The 22,683-nt window shown below is 40.9% G+C and overlaps 1 protein-coding gene across 17 annotated transcripts in view; it reads left to right on the top strand.

The window, feature by feature from the left end:
• The window catches only part of ARHGAP15 (Rho GTPase activating protein 15), a 378,516-nt gene that overhangs the window by 60,440 nt on the left and 295,393 nt on the right, over positions 1–22,683 (top strand). For all 17 annotated transcript variants that reach the window (XM_083582650.1, XM_083582652.1, XM_083582658.1 and 14 more), the window contains one exon: positions 350–439. In XM_083582650.1, coding sequence (XP_083438776.1) covers positions 350–439 — 90 coding nt within the window. The remainder of the gene's footprint in view (positions 1–349; positions 440–22,683) is intronic.

Here is a 22,683-nt window from a genome sequence, read left to right as displayed (position 1 = left end):
TAAATGGTACTGAGGCAATGAACTAATTGCCCATAATAGTGGCTGTTCCTTACCTGAGCTGTCCCACTGAGTAGGCACAGCCTGGTTAAAGTACTACACGCCACCTCTAAGTTTTTAGAAACAAACTTTGCATAGATAATTGAATTCTTAAGGTACCAACATTCATTTTTCTAGTAGTCTATCCCTCAGGAAGTGGAAGTGTTTCTAATTCTGATATTAGGAGTAGGCTCATACTGTATATGGAAATTTGTACTGGGGTATTCAGATGATAGTAGTTTCCCCTAGCCAATCTTTTCTGATATTATCTGATAAAGTTTGCTATAACTAATTCTCATTTTTTTGTCAACAGAAAGCAGGGTATAAACCTGAATGGGTGGACTTGTGTGGAGCTCACATCGAATGGACTAAAGACAAGTCTAGCAAAAAGAATGTTTTCCAGGTAGGAGATGGTTTATTATTGCCCTATCATTATTTGGCAATTTCATTATTAAAAACAAAGCAAAAAACTAAACAAACCAGAGTTCCTTTCCATGCATAGTATAGAGTGTGCAATGGCAATGCTTGTACTTTGTTAAGGCAATTGGAACATGTAACATTTTATTCACTCTTTCCTGTATTTTCCCACCCCCCTGGCCTGAAGTGTCTTGATGATTGAATCAGCTGAAAACCCTTGAGAACCTGTTGATTTGCTGATTAATGTGCCATGTTCAATTTGTTTTTAAAAGTTGGTAGGTAATTTGTTTTTGGTTTAAGACTGGGATCCTTGACCTAGTGAACTCCTGTAAACAGAACTTTCACACGCTGCTTACATAAGCTATATTCCCAACTGAGTGGAATTTGCCTGTTTATTTTTATTATTTCTTAGGGCTTTAATGACAGGTTCACTCCAGAGCAAAGACGGCACAGGGATGGGGAGGTAAAAAAGCAACAACTCTGCATCTCTTAGAGCCAGCTCAATCAGCTATGCATTTATTCCAAAGTCAGATAATTTTAATGAATGTAAAGAAAGTTTTATAGTAATGCTTATAAAGGTAAAGGGACCCCTGACCATTAGGTCCAGTTGCGGACGACTCTGGGGTTGCTCGCTCATCTCATTTTATTGGCCGAGGTAGCCGGCGTACAGCTTCCAGGTCATGTGGCCAGCATGACTAAGCTGCTTCTGGCGAACCAGAGCAGCGCACGGAAACGCCGTTTACCTTCCCGCCGGAGCAGTACCTATTTATCTACTTGCACTTCGTGCTTTCAAACTGCTAGGTTGGCAGGATAAGTGATGCTTATACGCTGATGCTAAAGAAGTTGGGTTGTAGTCAACATAGCGCGAAGCAAAATGTTCTACTAGCACAATGTGTAATGAAGCATTCTCCTTTTCTCTTACACCCATTACATCTGTTCTGGGCGTTCCCCCAACCCTCCAGAGCAGATGTGGAGATGGCGCAAGGTGTGGGTGGATGGAGAGTAAATGCTATTGAGCTATCACAACTATTTAGTTGATTACTCTCCATTGATCACAAAGGTGCTGCCTTATGAGTAACAGTGATGTAGATTTCAGCCTTACAGCATCATCCTATGCACAGAAGATTGCTGCCTCAGTTGTCAGGGCCAGCTTCAAGGGGCTGCTCCCATGAGGGTGAGCCCACTTAGGATTCCTTGACGCCTCCTCTTATACTTCCCTCATAATTTGGCTAGATTTATGTGTAAGCACCTGCTAAAAAAACAACTAGCTTGCAAGCATTGGGTGACGCTCCCAGCCAACTGGATGCTGTGCTGAGTGGTCAGCTGGGCTAAGTAGATGGCCATGCCCCACCCCCACCCAACAACAGCAACAACAACAACAACAACAACAACAACAATATATTATTGATACCCCGCCCATCTGGCTGGGTTTCCCCAGCCACTCTGGGCAGCTCCCAACCGAATATTAAAAACACAATATAGCATTAAACATTAAAAACTTCCCTAAACAGGGCTGCCTTCAGATGTCTTTGAAAAGTAAGATAGTTGCTTATTGCCTTGACATCTGAAGGGAGGGCATTCCACAGGGCAGGCGCCACTACCGAGAAGGCCCTCTGCCTGGTTCCCTGTAACCTCACTTCTCGCAGTGAGGGAACCGTCAGAAGGCCCTCGGAGCTGGACCTCAGTGTCCGGGCTGAACAGTGTCCCAGGGCTGCAATGGATTGGTTCATTTGAAGGATGACTTAGGCGGGAACCTGTGAGCCTCCGTGGTAGCAGGGAAACAATCTAAAATGGCACTGCACATCTGGGGGAGAGAGGAGGCACTGCGTTGGGCTGCAACCTCTGCTTGCCGGCAAGATGGTAAGCAGCCATTCTGTACCAAGTTTCCCACTGGTAGAAGCAAATGGGATGCATGCCTGTTCATGGGACAGGCATTGCGTTGTTGTTGTTGTTGTTGTTGTTGTTGTTGTTGTTGTTGTATCATTATTCAATGCCATTGTGGTCCTTTGCCACACCTTGAAGTATTTATCAAGACGTATTGTCTTGTGAATGCTTAATTTTCTTGACAAAGGAGAACGTGAAAGCAGAAAGTTGTTTGAAGCAGCTTCACAGGATCCTATGAGCACATGGTGCAATTTGCACCTGGGTATCGTCTCCGTCTCCCTGGCAATCTGACACGTTACACTAGGTCTTCATCAGAAGAGTTGCGAATAAAAGAAGATTTATGTTCAAATCACATGCTTTAAACATTTCCGCTAAGTGCTAGTTTGCTCTTTGGTGTTGAGCCTGAAATTTAAAGCAGTGGGGATTAAAAGGATTACAACATAATCTTAAATAATCCTAAGTGTCATTTACAGAGAGATGGTTGTAATAACTAAATAAAACCATGTTAAGGGATGGCAGTGTTGTCAGTCAGCAACTGAAACTGTGTCTCCAATTGCCCTATCGTCCTCTCTCCTTTATCAACTCCAATTTTACGTTGGATAGGTACAGCTTGATGGGAGCTGCTGCTGAAGAAAGTAATGACACAACGGAGTGTTTTGCAGTCAGTGCTAATATGGTTACCGAAGCATTAGTAACTAGATTAGTTTTCTAAAAATCATCTCAAGGTTCAGTGTTTCATGTTTGTGGTACAACTTTCCTCTGAAACAGCTTAGCTTTTCCTCCTATTTCAGTCTTGCTGTTTGTTTCCTGCAACGTGAAAGTCAATCAGCATATTCTGAATTTAGCATTCTAATAGGACGGTGGGGGAGAAAAGGGCTGAATATGTTTCACTTTGGCATCAATTCATTTGAAGACTATCCAAGTGTACTGGGGGAATGTTGCTTACAAATAGGGCTAACACAAGATTTCAGGGGGTCCTTGGTATAGTGACACCAATGCCCACTGCCATCCCATCAACCAGGGCAGGGCCTATTAATAGTCTTAGCCCTAAAGGTTCTGTAAAGGTAAAGGTACCCCTGACCGTTAGGTCCAGTCGCGGACGACTCTGGGGTTGCGCGCTCATCTTGCTCTATAGGCCAAGGGAGCCGGTGTTTGTCCACAGACAGCTTCCGGGTCATGTGGCCAGCATGACTAAGCCACTTCTGGCGAACCAGAGCAGCGCACGGAAACGCCGTTTACCTTCCCGCCGGAGCGGTACCTATTTATCTACTTGCACTTTGAGATGCTTTCGAAATGCTAGGTGGTCAGGAGCTGGGATCGAACAACGGGAGCTCACCCTGTCGCAGGGATTCGAACCGCCGACCTTCTGATCGGCAAGCCCAAGAGGCTCAGTGGTTTAGACCACAGCACCACCTGCATCCCTGTAGATCTATACAATCCCTGTGTTCCAGATAGTGCATGTTATAGATGTATTGGGCAGGATAGTGCCTCCTTCCTAGCACTATGACCTCTGGTATCATGTCTGCCTACAAGTTACTGCTACACTAAACATTTCTTTAGTACCAACAGTGTGATTTGCAGTGTACAGAACAATGATACAAGGCATTCCTTACCCAAGGACGATACCTTATGTACAATCTTTTGCCTGTGAATTAGTAGCATAAATTCTATTTATGATATATGTTGTATTGGATCCAAACGAGAGGGTTGGATCAAGAGGTGCCCTTCCATTCACAGGTCTAATCTAATATACTAGGATACATATTTGTATGTGAATAAAAGGTGGTGTTGACGAGTTGTGTTGGTGACCATTGAGGCAATTCCCTATTTTATTTATTAATCCATTCAGGACATTTTGTTTCACTTGAGAAGATATTAAGTTATATTCCATGTGTACATTGTTTTGAAGATTAGCTTTTCTGAACCTTTTCCAGCTGTGATTGGCTGGTCAGAACCACACACAGTATTCCAAATTCTTCATAGAAACATAGGAAACTGCCTTATATACGGTCACAGAGCATATAGAAAGTGAGTCAGACTTGCACGTGTTAGCTGACTCTATTAGGCTATATATCAGAACCAAGGATTATTGATTTGGACAAGTCCACTACAGCACACTTTTAAAGGTTCTGCTTAAAGAGAAGTATTGAACAAAATCTTAGGGAAACTTGTCTGTCTGTTAAAGAGGAATGCCAGGGTCATTGGCCATCTTGAAACTCTTGTATGAAGTTTATGTATGATTTACTGCTATTTATTATGGCAAAGTGGAATACTAGAGTGAAAAGTATACAAGACCAGGGGCTGTTATGCAGTTCTGTTACCTAGATGTCGAATTGTATTCCTATTAAGAGAGAAGGAAGCAATTTCAAGAGAGAGGGTGAAATCTGTATGTAATGTGCTGCAACGGCTGAGCCTTGGAATTTAAGGCACATTTATTAAGTTGCCTATATAACAACGTAAAAACCCTTGGGGCAGCGGAATCCATTGCCTGAGTAGGTTCTTCCACATGGTTTGGAGGGATAGTAATATTGCTTTTAGAAGGTGAGAGGGAATGTATTTAGAATAGAATGCATGGTATAGTAGCAAAGAGATATGCCCCAGAGAATATTCAAACAGATCAGTCAATTGAATGTTCTCTAATGACACATGAACTGCTTTAAAGTGGCTGAGTATTGCATCTTTATGTGCAGCCCAGCTGATATCAAACAACAGATGCTGAGAACTTTAGTCGAAAAGTTATTTTAAATTTTGCATTATAACCATTTCCCATCAGTTATTGCAGTGGAGAAAGGATGAGTCCATTGCCTCCTTCTAGGTGGATTATAGGGGGACGCGGGTGGCGCTGTGGGTAAAACCTCAGTGCCTAGGACTTGCTGATCGCATGGTCGACGGTTCGAATCCCCGCAGTGGGGTGAGCTCCCGTCGTTTGGTCCCAGCTCCTGCCCACCTAGCAGTTCAAAAGCACTCTTAAGTGCAAGTAGATAAATAGGTACCGCTTTATAGCGGGAAGGTAAACGGCGTTTCCGTGTGCTGCGCTGGTGCTGGCTCGCCAGAGCAGCTTCGTCACGCTGGCCACGTGACCCGGAGGTGTCTTCAGACGGCACCGGCTCACGGCCTCTAGAGCGAGATGAGCACGCAACCCTAGAGTCGGACACGACTGGCCCGTACGGGCAGGGGTACCTTTACCTTTACCTTTAGGTGGATTATAAGGCCCAAGAGGACTCAGACCATGGAATCTGACAGCAGGGCACAAGCACCTTGCCTTACCCTTTACACCACTGGGACAATTCTCAGGCAAAGGGATCTTACTTGTCTGATCTTAGTTGCTCTGCAGCACCATTTAGAGTGGGGTGCTGATGCTCATTAGCCTGGACAGACCAGATGATCTCAAAGCATAGCATCCTAACAAAGATTAGAATTGGTTCTTGCTGAATCAGAAAAAGTGGTAGCAGGTATGAATCCTAATACCAAACAATGAAGTGATTGTAGTGTGGTGCATAAAATGAGTGTTGTCCATGTCCTGTGGGATTAGAAAGCCCGAGATGATTCCAATGTCAGTTACTCTAACTAGAGACTTCTGAAAAATGCTTCCGAATCACAGCACGTTATGTATCAGGGAATATCATTTGCATTGATCTTACTATCTGAATCAGCCTAATCACATGGAATGCTACCTACATCAGTGCCAATTGCTACCAGGGGCATGGAGTGTTGCAATGGACATTCCTTTCAAGCTGAATATTGCTTGGGGTCAGCAATTAGTTACTCATACACACAAGTTTCTGGGTGCTGAAATGAGCCGGCATGCACAGGTTTGTTGTTTGCTTTCTCTTAGAACTATGCACCATTTCTATTATCTCAAGGTAGGAAACTGCCTCAACCACTTCTGCCCATTTAACAAATTTTAAGTTGCAAATGGGAAATGGCCAGAAACAAAGTTTCTCAGATATCTCCCCAGATGTTAGTGGGCATGTCACTGGCCTTGCTCAAGGCATATTTTCATTTGCTTTGCACCTGAAAAACAGGACATTTGGGTCCAAAATGCTTTTGACTTATTTAGTACATGTAAAAGCTAATGAATCCGTTCATGCCATCTGCCTGTCCATCAGGGTGACGCAAATAGAAAACTATCTGACAGCTTTAGTTAGGGTAGGATAAAAGGCAGACAAACGGCTGAAGCAATTCATCAGTTTTGAGAAATTTATGGTAATGGGGCTGGGGAATATAAAAAAACAACAACATAGCAAAGGCAAATGATGTTTACTGTGCTTAAGAACCTCAACCCATCTGTGGTTAGTGGCAGTGACATTTTCCAGAACTTTTCAAAACTTTTCCCATTGACAGTGACAGTGAACACAGAAGTAGAACACACTTAGAACCAGGGCTGGTCCAATACATTTTGGTGCCTGAGGTGAACCACAAAATGGTACCCCCTCCCCACCAGGGAAGAAGGGGTGAGTGAAGATCTACATCAGAAACAAGGGGGGAAAGAAAGATATATATTGGGATCTGCTGCTCCCATGGATCCTGCCGCCTGAGGTGGTTACCTCACCTTGTCTCATGGGTGGGCCAGCCCTGCTTAGAACCTTGATTTGCATGCATGAGAATCGCAGAATATAAAAGTAAAATATCTAAGCCACATTTTCATGACAGGATTAACATTCCTCATTGAAAAAAGTAGAAAGGGTAATGATGGAATAAGACATTGAGATCTGGGAAACAATTACTACTTCTACACATGAAGGATTGACTGGGCATCACTTTTGGAGATCCTCACAGTTTCTTTTGACCCACTCTGTAAACAGTTCACAGCTGAGCTCAGAGGAAAACATTTTCATTTCAAATCTGCCTGCGGCACAAACTCAGTGATTTTTATTTACACACACTCTCACACACATGCACATACACACACTGCAACTACTTGTGGGTGCCAGTCAGTAGATTCCGATTTAAAAGAATATCAAGACAAAAAGCGCCTATAGGTGTTTACCTATAGGCTCACTTCAATCCCACAGCCTGACAAAAGCAAGGTTACTTCCAGATGGTCAGCCTCGAACCAACCAGCCCTGTGGACTTCTTGAAAGAGAGCGTTCCACAAAGAGGATGCCACATCCCAAAAGACCCTACAGGGACAGGGAATTTCTGGCACTCCAGAAGTTGTTTGATGACAGCTTCCATCATCCCTGATAATTGTTTGTTCCAGCTGAGGCTCATGCTGTTTGGATACCAACAACATCTGCAGAGCCACAGGTTTCACATCCCTTTCCTATTCCCATTGTATAAATTGATATAGACTATAGAAAAACTCCAGTGGTGCTAGACATATATAAACCTAGGGTATGTGGGTGGGTTTGGGTGTATAAATATATTTACAAACTTGAAGGTACCTAGTTGTGTACAAGTGTGTTTGTGTGAGAATTTGCATGTAAGAAATTATGTGACTTGTCTTTTTCTTTGACAGCTACACTGCAGCTTTCATAGCTGCAGATGTTATTTGTCCATCAGAAAGGAAAATATTTCTTTTGAGCTTGAGGCATTTCTGTGTTGCTAAAATTAAGCCTAACAATTTTTAATGTACACATGAAGTAGTAATTCTGTCAGGGCAGAAGCACAAAAGAGCAGCAAGGCCCAAGCAACTAAATGGGTCGCAGGATAAAATCAACATTTTATTCCCTTACATAGTATAAAAGAAAGATGTCAGGTACCCAGCCATGTCACTTTAAGAATCTAGCGTCTCCTCTTTTTCTTAAAAAAACAAAACAAACCACGCCACATTCCTCACATTTGAAAAGTAATTATTAATTTGCAATTTTAATGTATAATGAAGTTGAATGGCACTACCATCCTGCATTATTCATAAAACACATTGCTGCCATCTGGCGGTCAGTAGCCATGTCATCACTTATTTTCCCTGGCAGTTTAGTTTTGCAGCTTTGAGGTTACGATCTGTAGGAAACTGGCTTTAGAAGGACATTTTTACCAAAAACTTAACAGGATTCTTAAGTTTTAAATGCTGTTAAGATTGAGGTGCAAAACTATGTGATATTTTCCAAGGAAGGGGCTTCTCTAGTGATATTTTAGTGTAACTATAAAAATAAAATAGTACACAAAGCAGGCATGCACAGCTTGTAACCCACCAAGACAGAACAGCTCAACAGCCTTGCATTACACACAGTCCCACCTTAGGCAGCGATAGGAGGCTCATCAAGTCCCTGATAAGGCAACTGTGTGTGGCTGTACTCAGCTTGGTGTGTCACAGCTTGCACAAGACACACACTCTTGATATTTGATTAAAGTACACAGATGTTGGATTGAATAAATACAACCTAAATTTTTGAGCATTTGAAAACAGCATGCACAGTCAAGACTTATAAAAATGGCTCTTTATTCTACAATCCTTTGTCATCCAAGAGGGATTAAATCCTTCACGGAGTTGGTGCTATTTTTATTATCAAAAGGAATTTTTACAGGTGCAACAAACATTAGTCATTTGCAGCTGGAGTTTGAAGCTGTTTTTGAAATGTATAAGGGAATAAGCAGCTGCCAACTTGCCCTGTTTGAAATAGTTAGTAACATTAACACCTTCTCAAGCTGGTTGTTTAATGAGGTAATGTCTGATTTAATAGAGAGGGTGACTATTGTTGAGGTTTTGTAAAGTGGTGTAGTAGTTGTTATATTTTAGAATAACCTGCGGCTATGGAAAGTGAAATAAATATCAAATGCGGCTTCAGATGTAATTAGTAAAACTTATTTTAGTGGCAATGCAATTTGGGTTACAAATACAGTACTGTCCTGCATGTCGTATCATTAAAACTCTGTTGTCTGATCCAACGGTTCTTTGCAGCCTCTTTAACCTGCAAGGGCTTCTCTGTTTACCCTAAGGGTGAAGGCAGTGCTGAGTGGCCAAGGGGATGCATGTATGGAGGAGCTCTATCCAATGGAGGGAAAAGGGGTCCATTCACACAAGGCCTCCATGAATTTCTGGATCAGTGTTATAAGTCAAACTGCAGATTAAATGCGTCTCTTGGCTTGTCTCATTAGTGTGACGTGCAACAATCACTTCCTTTTGTTTATAAAAGGTGTTATGTTTACTTAGATGTACACTTTATACAGTTCTGCAGACCAACTGACCACTAATCTATTTTTCATATATAAAATTCAGGCTGAAGCAACCCACACACAGGAAATTTGCCTGCAGAATTCAAGATAACAAAGCTCTGAACTAACTTAGAGCTTCCGTGTTTAAAGTGTTAATATTCACATGTTTACAGTTCAGCATGTGAAAAGGCTAGGATTGTGATCTGTAGCATTCTTGCTCGTGAGTCAGCCCTGTTGAGAATGTAGGGCAGCTTGCCTCATATGAATCACATAATTCAGAGTGTCCAAGATGTCTAAATACAAATTGCAGTGTACCAGATATTTTTTACTTTTTCTTTTAAACATTCCCGAAATTACATTTAAAATATCAATTCAAACAAGAGCTTTTGAAGTAAACAAATCTGATAGAATCCCTATCCCTGATGAATTGTCTATTTTAATTTTAAAGAGAAACAAGAGGAACTTGAAAGGGTTGACATGTTGGTTGGATGTGCCATGGGAAGAAGCTGTGGGCATTCCAATAAGCCATACCACTAAGTGACAACACTTAAGCAGAAATGCCCTTTAAGAAGAGGTGTTGTTTTATAACTGTATGCCAGTTCCATAGAGATGAAGGAATCATATACATATTTGCACTTTCACATACCAAAACATGGCACAATTCCTTAATTTATCAGTCATGCAAATCAAGGAGCAAAGCAAAATGAATTCTACAGGAACTCACTCATAGATAATCAAATCTGACTTGTTTACATGCTTGGTTCTGGCATTTTGCTGTTCAACCACTACATATCCTGGGAGGGAGTGGGGGGGGGGACTTGGCTAAGCCACTTTACTCAATTTTTCTGTTTCTCTTTAGCGAGTGAGGCAGATATTTTGGTGTTGGCTGCTTGAAGAGAGCGTTGGCTGTCCTCTTTTAGAAAGGCAGCACCTCATGCTTGTGCAGAAATGTTTGCCAGATTGTGGAAAGCATTCATAGTTTTCTACTGTGAGTGGGGTCTTTTTACACAGGAAAAAATCATGCTGAGGAAAAAACATTCCTGTGAAATTCACATTTCCTTAAAGCTTCAGAGAAATGTGGTGACTATAACAAGCTCTGTACAGGTTGTATCCTACAGATGCTTCAGAAAGCATGTGTATATGTTAAAGGCCCAGGTTCCTGCACACCTGGGGTGATCCATGGTGGCAGTGTTTCTGATGTGATAATGGGTGCCATTAGGATAAGTAAGTCAAGAAGCTGTAGCTAGAACCTGCTTGCTGCAAAAGAATATCTCTTGGGATACCTTTACATAATAGGCTTTCTCTATTGCCTAGAGTAATAGCTACTGAGTTCTAGAGCACTACCAAAGTGATGCAGGTTCCATTTATCTGGTATTTAACTCATTTTATGCCGTCCTGTACTAAGAAACAGTTAGTTACCTGTTTTTCTCACTCACCAGAGAGAGAATCCACTAAAGGAGGAAGCTGGAAGTTACTTAGAAGTACATTTTGTATTCCTTATGAGGTGCCACATGAGTCTGGTACAATAATTATATGTTGCATACACCACTTTAAGGTTGCAATCCTATATTCACATACTTAGGAATAAGCCCCATCAAACTCTGTGGGTCTTACTTCTGAGTAAATATATATAAGACAGTAAGTTAATTGTTCAACTAGCTTGATACAGTAGTCCTTATAGCAACCCTGTAAATTAGGCTGTATTGTCGATAGCTTGAATGAGTTAATGTTAGAGGAAATTCTGAAATTGGATCATAGCTCAAGCTCAAACTAGCACATGGCATGCAGTCAGTCATATGCATGACTTTCCCCATTTTTTAAAAAAGCCAAGGGTTAACTTTGGAAACCTAAGCAGACAGACAGTGGTGGCTGGTGCTCATTGGGACTGGTAGGGTGGGAAGCAGGGAGGTCAGTGACAACAAGAGGCAGGGACAGGTGGAGGGCTGTTCCAGTAATCCCTGCACACATTCAGTGACATGTCCAGTGAGGAACAGGCCTGCTAACTAAAGCACCAACAGACCTGCTGGACGTACCCTTGGCAGTTGCCCATTCAACATTAGTAGGAAAGGGGGGCTTTGAATGTAGAGATGCATACATAGCACCATTTTGTGCAAAGTTGAATCCTGGTTGTTCATGGTTCTTGCCTGTGTGGAAGAGCTTTGCTATATATGTATGCTCCCTTTTCCTTAAATGCCAAATATGTGGCCACTGGAGGCTACTAGACGCAACCCCAGTTCCCCCACTAAAACATTCAGTCAAACAGCTGTAGTTCTCACAAACTATCTGCTTGGTTGGTTTATTTTGTTAATTAATTAGTTCAAGTGCATCTTGGTAGCATGCATAGTGCCAGCAACAAGCAATGTCAATTAAGCATACAAAGGCTTTAACTGGTACAGGTGCAGATTATTATCATAAAATGCAGACAAGCAGTTGACACGAAGAGACAAGCAAGAATAGACTGGAAATCAGGAGATACTTTATGTTGAGATTTGATCAATAAGTCAGTCCCAGTCTAGGAATCAGGCAATGTCCACATTCTGTGAATGTGATGTGAATATATGTGTGTGTGTGTGTGTGTGTGTGTGTAAGTAATAACTACACAAATGTCCATGGTAGGATAGCAGATCACATTTACAGCATGCATGAAAACATTTTGTATGAAATACACCTAAAACACGCACTTCAAATACAGCTTTGCTTCCTTATAATTTTAGAGTGAATACTTTTGAAACTATGTAGTATTTGAGTTCATTCACCTTTTTCTTATCTTCAGACTGGAAACACTAGCTTCCTTTAGTTTTTAAAAAATTTGCCTAGTTAATTGATGTGGAAGAATACTATCACCATGACATGTGTCTCTTCACATGTATTAATCATTATCATTTAAAAAATACATATACATCCTTAAAGTTTTATTCTGAGTTTTAAAAAACCTTCTGGAAATGCCATAGAATTGCAGATCGGATGATGATGTGTAAAAATGGAACATGGATGCAGAAATTTCATGAAGTAGATTTTCCGCTTTGATGCTTATATGAAAAGACATCTCAAGATGACTGAATGTTTTCATCCGCTATACAAACCACTTCCTTCAAAAAGCAGCAGTGGTGCAATACAATTTACAACACAATCCTACACATGTCTATTTAAAAGAAATGTGTATACGACTTCTAGGTAAACGTGTGTAGGATTGCAACTTTAGTGAATTATTTACTTCTTAAATGGTAATCACATTGTCTCACCCCCCCCCCATTTGTCCAGAGTTTTGAGTTTAATTGGATAGTGTGGTTGGAAGAAGGAGGCTACTTTTGGAATGAATATGTTCAAAAGCTCCACAGTGTTGCTATAGTTCTCTCCATGGTCCTCTTGATTCTGGCTGTGGCCTTCTTTGAAATTAAACAACATTTGCAAACAGTCTTTTACATCTGTTTTATTTTCCACTTGTTCCATAACTGAAGGTGTTTCTTCTGTGGCTTTACTGTCCAAATTTTATACTTACATGTGATGAAAATATCCAATAATTTGGAAGTGTGTCAGCTTCCCTTTAAAGCTTCCATTCTAAGAACCAAAAGTTGAGAATGTTACATTTTGTAACATTTTGTAAAAAAAAATTGCAACGATGTCTACCATTTCATTACATTCATTAGCATCAGTGTGGCAACTTCAGCTTTAATTTTTCAGAATCTATGGTGCTTGGAAAAAAATTAAGCTCACCAGAATGTCTTAGGTGTATATCTTTAGTGCCCTGCACACATTTTGATAAATTATTAGATAATAACATTCTTTCTTGCCACTTTTGAATTCTTGCAGCTGAGGGCACAACCTGTGTTTATTATTATACTGCAGAAATTGAGGGGCACTGAAGATGGAGACAGCTCCCTGTTTCATCTTCACCAGGAGCATTAAAAAAAATAAGAAAGAAGCAACACCCTTAACTTTTCACTTTATGTATCAAAAATAGATTCCGTGTTGTTGAGCTCAGGACTCCCATTGCAAATAAACAAACATAACACTCGTACATCTGCCGTGCCTAACGTAGCAAAGGCTATGAATAACTTTCACAAATAAATCTGATATTTTCTGGTGGACCATATTGCATCTTCTACTTCCTCCCCCCTTTTTTTCTATATTTCGTGTGTGTTTATGAATAACTGCATCCTTTTTAATTGGTGGGCCAAGAGGGATAGTTATCCTTGGGCATCTCAGATTGGTTCAAGTATCTGGAATTGCCCCCCTTTGGCGCTGCATTTAAATGTGCTAAAAATTGCTTTGCATGAAAATATGTTCATATGCATATTTTTTCTCTCTTGCCATTGCCAACCTCCCTCTGTATATCATACCAAAAGCTGCATTCCAGATGGGGTAAGAAGGCTCTGTTGCCTCTGTACCAAATCAAGATTTGCATCTGAGTTATATTGTATCACATGCAAAAAAACAGGACCAAGCAAGTTAAGCAAAACAAATATGAGCCCGGTCATATGAACTTGATATGATTCTTAATGATCTGTGCTTCAACAGAAGATGTTGCTTTCTGCAAAGAGATTATACCTACCCAAAGGACAATAATATCAGTGGTTTCTTTCCAAGATGGCCTTGGCATCAATGCACTTACAAAGTGATACTTCGTTGGTTGAAGTCTGTACTGAATAGGGTTAGAATGTCCCATAGCAGTGACCATGTCCATTGAAACTGGTGGAACAGATTGTAAGGAGTTGAAATAGGTGGCACCATTGCCAATGAGTGACAGAGCCAGCTAATTCTAGATTTGTCCCCATCCTCCTCCCTGCCGAGTTCTGAGACTCCTTAGTCGGAGGGGGAAACTGGCAGTGTCATGCCCTTGGTCTGGTTGTAATAAGAAAGCAGGCAAGTGGGGATTGGCTGAGAGCAGACTGAGGCTGATGGTGCAGTCTCCACGGGTGTCACATTTAGAGTGTGTAATAGTCATTGCCTAGAGGATAAATGGCAGAAAAGATTGTTGTTGGTGCTGAGCAGTGCTGATGATATCCTGCAGGGATGTTCTCCAGGTTTAAAGCAATAAGGACTCTTCTTTGAGTACAGTGAGATATTGAACTTCAATTGTTAGCCTTGTAAAATTAGCACTAATCCCTGTTGTGCATTTCATATTATGCATGCACGTATATTTTTGCAAGATGGCCAGGCTGCATTTTAGCCACTTGTTTAGATTTAGATTCCCCCCCCCCCCCTTGACATTAATAATCCACTTATGTGACAATTGTGCAATGCCTATGATGGGGAAGATAATCTAATTTACAATCAAAGTGTATCAATGAATTAATCCCAAAATAAGGTCCTTTACAACATAACTCCGGGACTGTTTGCTTGCAAAGGCATTCTATAATCATTTTCTCATATTCCAGGAGGTAGAAATGTCAGTGTCCTGTAACAACCCCTCACCCAACCACCAAAGAAGTGCCCCCTCCGCATCTTCCACCCTGGCCAGCAGAAGCTAACAGGGCTTCAAATGTGGTGACAAATCTGCTCCCTCAAGTTAGGATCGTTCTGTTATCACACCTTTCAGAGCAGCAAATGTATTGTGGCTTAAGCATCTACCTTATATACGTAACCCTGTATTTTCATTAACATTTCTTTCAGCATCCTCAGAACTACTCTGATGGTGGTGCAGTGGGACAGTGCATCTGGCTGTTAACCAGAAGGTTGGTGGTTCAAGCCCACCCAGGGACAGCTGTGAGCAGGGAGTTAGACTAGATGAGGCCCTTGGGGTCCATTCCAACTCTACAACTTAATGATTCTTTTGAGGCAGATCACTTACACACCTATTTTATATATATTGAATACTGAGACTTGCTCTCAGATTATTCAGCTTGCTAATAGATCTCTCTGTTAAACAAATTCAGCTTCTTCCTCTCTCACCTATCACTTTGCAAATTAAAATATGGCAAATGTGTGAGAACTATCCGCTCACCTCTGAGAAATAAACACACTACTTCTAAAAGACTTGTGAATAGTTTCCCAAATATTTCATTCTGAGTGTTTTAATGACAAAAAAATCCAGGAAATGCCTAACTGAAGCAAGGGTGTGGTCTTACTATAATATCAAAGGTTATACTTATGCCAAAGTTCCTTAAAGATAAAATGTGTATTTGTTTTGACTGTCAAGACGTCGCCTCTCCGTGGTGATTTTTCTGTTCCAACTGAGTCAGCTCTTGGGGAAATGTACCTCTCAAACAAAAGGCCAGCAAACCAAACTACAATTAACTACCACTCATGGGAAATTCCATAGTGGCGTGTAACAGGCATTTGAAAAATCTACACCTTCTGAGAAAGAAAAGGCAGGAAAATTCTGTCAAACAATTAATCTGATGGGTATTCCCAAGACTGGGAAAACAAGTCATCTGTCAGAAAAAATGCTGGCCCTGAGTTTATGAGAGAGTACAAATAAGAATATAATTTTGATCCTGTGCATTACTGTTCTATTTTTTCCTGCCCTTAGTCCAGAGGTTGTGGTTTGGGAACCAAATAAGAGACTGAATCAAAGTGAAGTTGAGGAAAAGGGATTATAAAGTTTGGCAATCTTGACAAGACAGGATAAGGCAGAAATTTGTCAGATGGGACTGATTTAGTTTCAAGTCAGAACTAAATTAATTTAAGGTTATTTCAGGCATTGTATCTTTTACCTTTCAATGCAATTTGGATTTGTCTACATGAGTAGCTGTCCTGAGACTGTATTTCCATAACTCACCTGGACCTCAGATTTAAGCCCCATGTTATTCACATATAGAAAAGGGTAAAATGTGTAGAAAGGGGTTGTGGGGTCACTCCTTTGGCCCTGCTCCTCTGCATGGCTCTTCCCGCCTATTTCTTTCCACCCCCCATGTATTTGTTTGGATATTTGAGGCATGGAAACTTTTCAGTGTAGACCTCTACGTGCTCTTGATGGGGTTACACTTCTTCTGAAGGAGCGGGTACATAACTTTGTGCTACTTTTGGATCCTTTGCTGTCACTTGAGGCTCAGGTGGCCTTGGTGGTGCGGAATATCTTCCATCAGTTTCGGCTGGCGGCCCAGCTACACCCATATCTGGGCAGGGATAACCTAACTTCTGTTGTCTATGCTCTGGTAACCTGTAGCCTGGATTACTGTGATGCGTTATACGTAGGCTGCTTCTGAAGATGGTTCAGAAACTTCAGGTGGTGAAGAACTGGTCATCAGGTTGCTCACTCTGGGGCAAGACAGTTTGAGAATATTACAGTGATTCTGGCCTGAATGCATTTGCTGCCATTTAGCTTCCAGCCCCAATTCAAAGTGCTGGTTTTGACCTATGAAGCCTTAAATGGCTAGTGCTACAATACCCCAAGTATCGCCTCTCCCCATATCTAAGGCCCTTCTTTGTGTGCCTCCTCTATGTGAGGTCCCGAGGGTGACAACATGAAAACAGGCCTTCTCTGTAGTGGCTCCATTTTGTGGCATGCACTCCCCAGAGAGGCTCGCCTGGATCGTCATTATATATTTTTAGGCTCCAGTTGAAAACATTCCTCTTCAACTACGCCTTAGGCTGATAAATAACCTACAGCCTTTTAAATGTGTTTGTGGGGGGAGGGGAGGGAGGCAGGGTGTTATTTTGTTGTTTCTGTTTTAACTATTTGTGCTTTTATCTTGTATTTTTATCTTGTGAACCACCCTGAGATATTCTGATGAAGGGTGGAATATAAATCTAATTAATACTAATGCTAATGCTAATACCGGTAATAATAATAATATTGGCACCCTGAAAGCACAGCCTAAAGTATACTGCAATAGAACCTGCAACATCTGTTCTTAGAATGGGACAACTACTTATGGCAACTGTGTTAATCTTGAATGAAATAATACTATTTGAATGTGTGAAGCTTGATTGCTATGTGAAAAAAGTGAATTCCATGAGTTATTGGATGTATTTATTCAGTTGTTAGGAAACAGGTTGAAAATAAAACTATACAAGTGGAGGGAGTGTTGTTGCACTCAGGCCCTGTTTGAGAGGACCCTATGTATGGGCATTTGGTTGGCCACTGTGAGTGCAGGATGCTAGGCAAGATCAGTCTTTGGCCTGATTCAACAGGGTTGATCTTAGGTTGTAAAATTACCACACTTCCCAGTGATGTGATTTCAGTGCTTTGACATGAAATGCATGTGACATTTGAAAGCAGCCCTAGGCCTTGTTCACACATTATCACCTGAGGGAGCAAGCCGCAGACATCTGCCCTATTCCAATAAAGCTCCATTTTGGGGTGAGGTGGAGAAAATGGTATAACATACACACCAGAAAAACCTGTGATGAAACACATAATAAATATATTTTCTGGTTTAAGTTCTTTCCTCAATAGTCCCATCTTCTGTGCAAATTACTGCTACTAGTAGTAGTACCACTACTCGTCCTTCAGCAGCAGGTCCTAGGGAGGGTTACAACAATTTAAAATTCAGTTAAAACAGATAACCACCACAGGAATAGAGTGGTAATGGGCTATTGTTCTCCAAAGCATTTCCTTCTAAAGTTATTTGCCTACCCTGTCTACATTATGCCCCTGTCTTTGCACATAAATAACATTTTTCACAAAAGGTCTGCTGTTTGCTGACAACCACATAACCTGATGGAAAGCTAATAATGCCCAAGGAGGTTTCATTTGATGAATTCTGTTAGTATCACACATTTTTAATTTTTTTCTTAAATATCTGGGTCATTTCACTGCTCTTGTATGTCTTTCTGTGAGATGTTTCAAATAATTAAAATATTAGACTAAATGATTTATTTCCCAATAAACAATCTCTTACAATATTTAGAAAAGCCCTGCCTCCCCCCACTTTTTTTGGGTAAAGTATCATTAAGTTTCATTCTCTCTTCTTTTGTTTTTGAAATGTTAACTTATTAGTAACAAAAACTATGATATCAGACATTTACTGCTTTTCCTTCCTGGAGTCCATATATATGCAGGTGCCAGTAACACAAGTTTGAAATAAGTCTCCTAATTCTAAGCTATACAGTTAATAGAGTTATATGGGGACTGGTAAGAGAGCAGAGACATTGATATAATAAATGTTTACTGAAACTTTATTAAGCATATACCAGGGGAGATTGTTCTGATTTCTAGGGCATTTAAGGACTTGCTTGTTCTTGTAAAACAGGAGACAGAATGAAAACAACAACCAGAATGCTAAGCAGATAGATACTTCTGAAGACAGGGTTCTGCCTTGCTAAAAGATATAGCAGTGCTTTTTTGATTAAGTGTGCAAACATGCAAGTTGGTGCCCAGGTTTCTGTAACAGCAGACATTCTTGATAAAGGGTGGGGAAGATTGATACAATTCCCTTATTCACACGGACTGAGGAGAGACTGTTTCAAACTGAATGCAAGCAGTCTAAACCTGCACTTAATACTTACTTGACTGGGTGTCTTCCCTTGGGGGTGACCTTCATGCAGTTCTTTTAGTGTTCATGAACTTGTAGCTTTGAATCTTCAAGTTCCTCTTGTCCTTTCAAACTCCCCATCTTTTTCATTCATTTTCTGGAGTCCCTGTCTTAGAACTCAAAAGCCTATTTAGCATTTACATATCACTCCATATATTTTCTCTCAGTAATCCTTTCAACAACCTAGTAAAGTAACTTCATATTAGAATTGTCAGGTTTGTGAAACTCAACTTTGTGAGTTGTGGCTGAAGCAAGGTTTGAACTGGGGACATCCTAGTGCATAGCTCAGACTCTCATTATCTTGGTAAGGAATTTGGCTTGGCAAAGCCAACACATGAGTACACATATACTTGTAGTACTCAAGATGAGCATCAGATACTTCGGGAATTGCATGCCCCAAAGTTCCTTGCTGATCCAATCATAACCAGAAAATCAGTTTAGTTTCTGAACTGGAAATGGACTTCACTGGGAGCATGACACTCCATCTGTTATGCAGCCAAGCATCAGCAGCGAGGAAATAATATTGTGAGCCAGGTAAATATGAACTAAATATCAGCCACTATGTGTCCCCAGCTCTCCTGCTCAAAAAAGCCAAGAGCTCAAGCCTGGGAGAGTACAAACAAACAACAGTCAGATTTTGGACCCATTTGGGTCCCTATAAACACTTTCTCATGCATATGACCCAATTAAAGCTATGTGACACTTCCAGGTTGAATAGCTAACCAGCCATTATTTGTGAATGACATTCCCTTACCTCCCTTATCTTGTCCCTCTTCTGGAATGTATGAACTGCTTGGGAGAGGGGCAGAGTCGTGTCTGATTTGGGTCAGATATAAAGAAGATAAGAAAATGTAGGAGTCTCTCCTGCTGCTTGGGAGATGATTGGCATCCGTCAGTCTTGGAAGATAATGGAGGAATGCGCCTTTGAGGGTGAGGTCAAGCTGTTGGAAAGTTGCAGCGCTTGCTGTGGCTGCAGAGGCCAATGTGGGTGAGACATGTTTTATTACAGCTGGGGCATTTGAAAGCACCCAATTGTGCTGCTGCAGATAGCATTTCTACTCTCTGTGCTCCTCCTAGTGGTCATTTCTCCTCTCAAAAAGAAATCTCCAGCACAGGGATGTGTGTGGTGTCAGGTGCCCTGCTCACCATAGAGCTTGGATATACTTGACTCTGAAGAGTGGACGTACCGGTACAGCTTAAATTGAATACCTATCTTCTCTCCTTAATTTTAAAGGAATTTAAAATGAACAATTAAAATTAAGCCACAGCAAATGCTACCAAAACTGACCATTGAATCTCAACTGCATTTTATGACCTTGCCCTGCTGAAGCTGTCTCGACATTTGGAAGTAACACCTTTGTTGCCACTTAGCTTTGCTCTTGAAATGAATGGATAAAAGCTGTTTTTAAAATACAAATAAATCCTAGAACTTCTAGAAGTGTGGCATGACAGGGGTTCTGCAAGGACTGTTCTGTTTGCCCACCAAACTCAACATTTCCCTCAGTTTCTAACTTTTTCTTACTTAGCTGTGACTAAATAAGTTATCTCAGCCCTCCAAGACCAAAGTGTTAAAGTGCAAAGCTGTCTGCAATAAACGGTTGGCTTCCTCAGTCAAGCAAGTGGTACATTAATTTTCATTGTTGCAGCAGGACTGGCTGTTCCATGGCACTCCTCATCTGTATTTCATTAAGTCACATTCTAGGGTGTAACATTGCAAGTTTGGAAATGCAGAAACAGTTCAAGGATTTGATTCTATTTGTTGTTTCAGTCCAACAGACCTTTGATCTGAAATGTTCAGATGTGCCAGGCTGTTCCACTTGAGCCACCTTTAACCATTGTCAGCATAATAATAACCCTTGTTATCAAGTTGTTTGAATTAATTCTCTTGCATTGGTAAAAGGAAGCTATAATTTCACAATACTTAGGAAACACAATATTCACTGCTACAGAGAATGTGCCTGATGATTTACTAGCAACACTACATCCTAAGTACATGGTTCAGTTATTTTGTGCCATTGGCTCAGCTGAAAAATAATGAAATAATAATATAATGTGCTTATATAGGACCCCAGCATGAAGGCTTTTTGGCACTTCACAAATATAGCCCAAAACATATGGCAGCGTTGCCTTCAAAATTCCTGGGCTAACAAGTTGGAAGGGAACAGGAAGAATCCCAATAACCCAAAAATGAAACAGAACTGAACTTTCATTTTTTTTTTTTTTTTTTTTTAAATAATATTTATTGAAGTTTCCAAAATACAGAAAGAGAAGAAAAGAAATTATGAAGATACATTCAGAACCTTATTTTCAAACATCCACTTTCTGGGACTCCCCCCTTCCCCCACCCCTACCGTATTCCCCTTTCATATTGTTGTTTCCACAAGTTCTGTTTCTGATTTAAAGCACAATTTATATACCCCATTGTTCAAATTTAAATTTATACAAACCTTATGCAACACCCTTGATAAAAAAAAGCAAAAGATCTCTCCCCATAGCCCACCCCCTTTTCTTTCCACAATGTCCCCCTTTTTTTCCCATTAAAGTAAAAGCACACAGAATAAAAGTATAAAAAAATAAGAAATATATTAGAAAAAAGAAAACCAATTCAGAAAATAGTTGCAAGCCTTTGGATTCTAATTCTCCCTCCCCTTCCCCGGTTTAATTTCCCTTATCCTCCAATCTATGTTTCCAGCCTGGAAGTCTTAAGTCCATCAATCCCATTTTTCCCCCAACTCCTTGCAGAATTATTTCCCATTTTTAGGATTACTTTTTTAAAAATTAATTCCTAAATCTTTAAAAATGTCAAATTATAAAATTCCCCCCATTGTTCTTTCAAGGTTATAGTCCAGCTTCCTCTTGTTCCGCTGCTAAAACTTTCTTATTCAGAAGTTTAGTAACTCTACATGGGTTGTTGTTATTCAGGAACAAAAACTTGCGTTCAGTCCCTTCCTTCTTCAGTAAAGTATTCTGTTGTCTCCTTTTAGTCTAAACACCCTGTAGACGAGATTCAGTTTCAGTTTTGCAGCTTTCCCAGGAGATAACCAGTTCTGTGAAATTCCGAAGTGTTGTATTTTTCCCGGCTTGCGCCCATCTTTGTAATGTCCCGAAGCTCCTCTAGGGGGGTTGTTGTAGCTTTGTTTCCAAAAATCCGATTGTTCTCCGTATTTTCGCCATTTTGTATTCAAGTCTTAACAAATTATATCAAGTTGTAACAAATTTGACCAGCAAGGTCCTTGTAATAAAATCCTCTTTAAAATTCCGACTTTGACAGCTACTTTGACAGCTGTCAAAATCACCGGCTCTTTTCACCAGGCTCACTCCTCAATCGCCCCGGTTCCCAGGGAGGGGGGTGCATTTTCCTTCTCCTTCAATTCTTCCTCCAGCACAATTCTTGTACTTCCCCATCATGGAATTCTTGATTTTAGCAAAGATACCGTTCTTTTTGGGCCTTGGCTTCCCAATCCTTGTTTTAAAATGTCTACAATAGGGAGGGGGACTGACTTCCTTTTTAGATCCCCCCCCGCTCGTCTCAAATCCAAAAAATTTTTCTTCTTTTAAACCCGATTTCCAATTTACTCACGGGTTGTTGTTAAAAGTCCAAATTCTCAATGGAAGAAGTCAGCGCTCTCCGCCGGATGGCATGCGGCTTCGCTCGGCAGGGATGGCAGAGGACTCAAAGCACCACGCTTCTCCCCGGCACCCGATCCGTAGCCTTTAAAAAGGCTCCTTCACGAGTCGGGAGGGCGCTAGCGGTGCTAGCCGAGTCTCCAAGTCCACGGCCCCCGTGGCCGTGGTTTCTAAGGGTCCCCGCATCGCCGGTGCGGTAAAA

This window comes from Podarcis filfolensis (genome assembly GCF_964270895.1).
Source record: "Podarcis filfolensis genome assembly, chromosome: 1".
In the NCBI taxonomy this organism is placed as follows: Eukaryota; Metazoa; Chordata; class Lepidosauria; order Squamata; family Lacertidae; genus Podarcis; species Podarcis filfolensis.
This window is presented reverse-complemented; position numbering and strand designations above follow the sequence as displayed.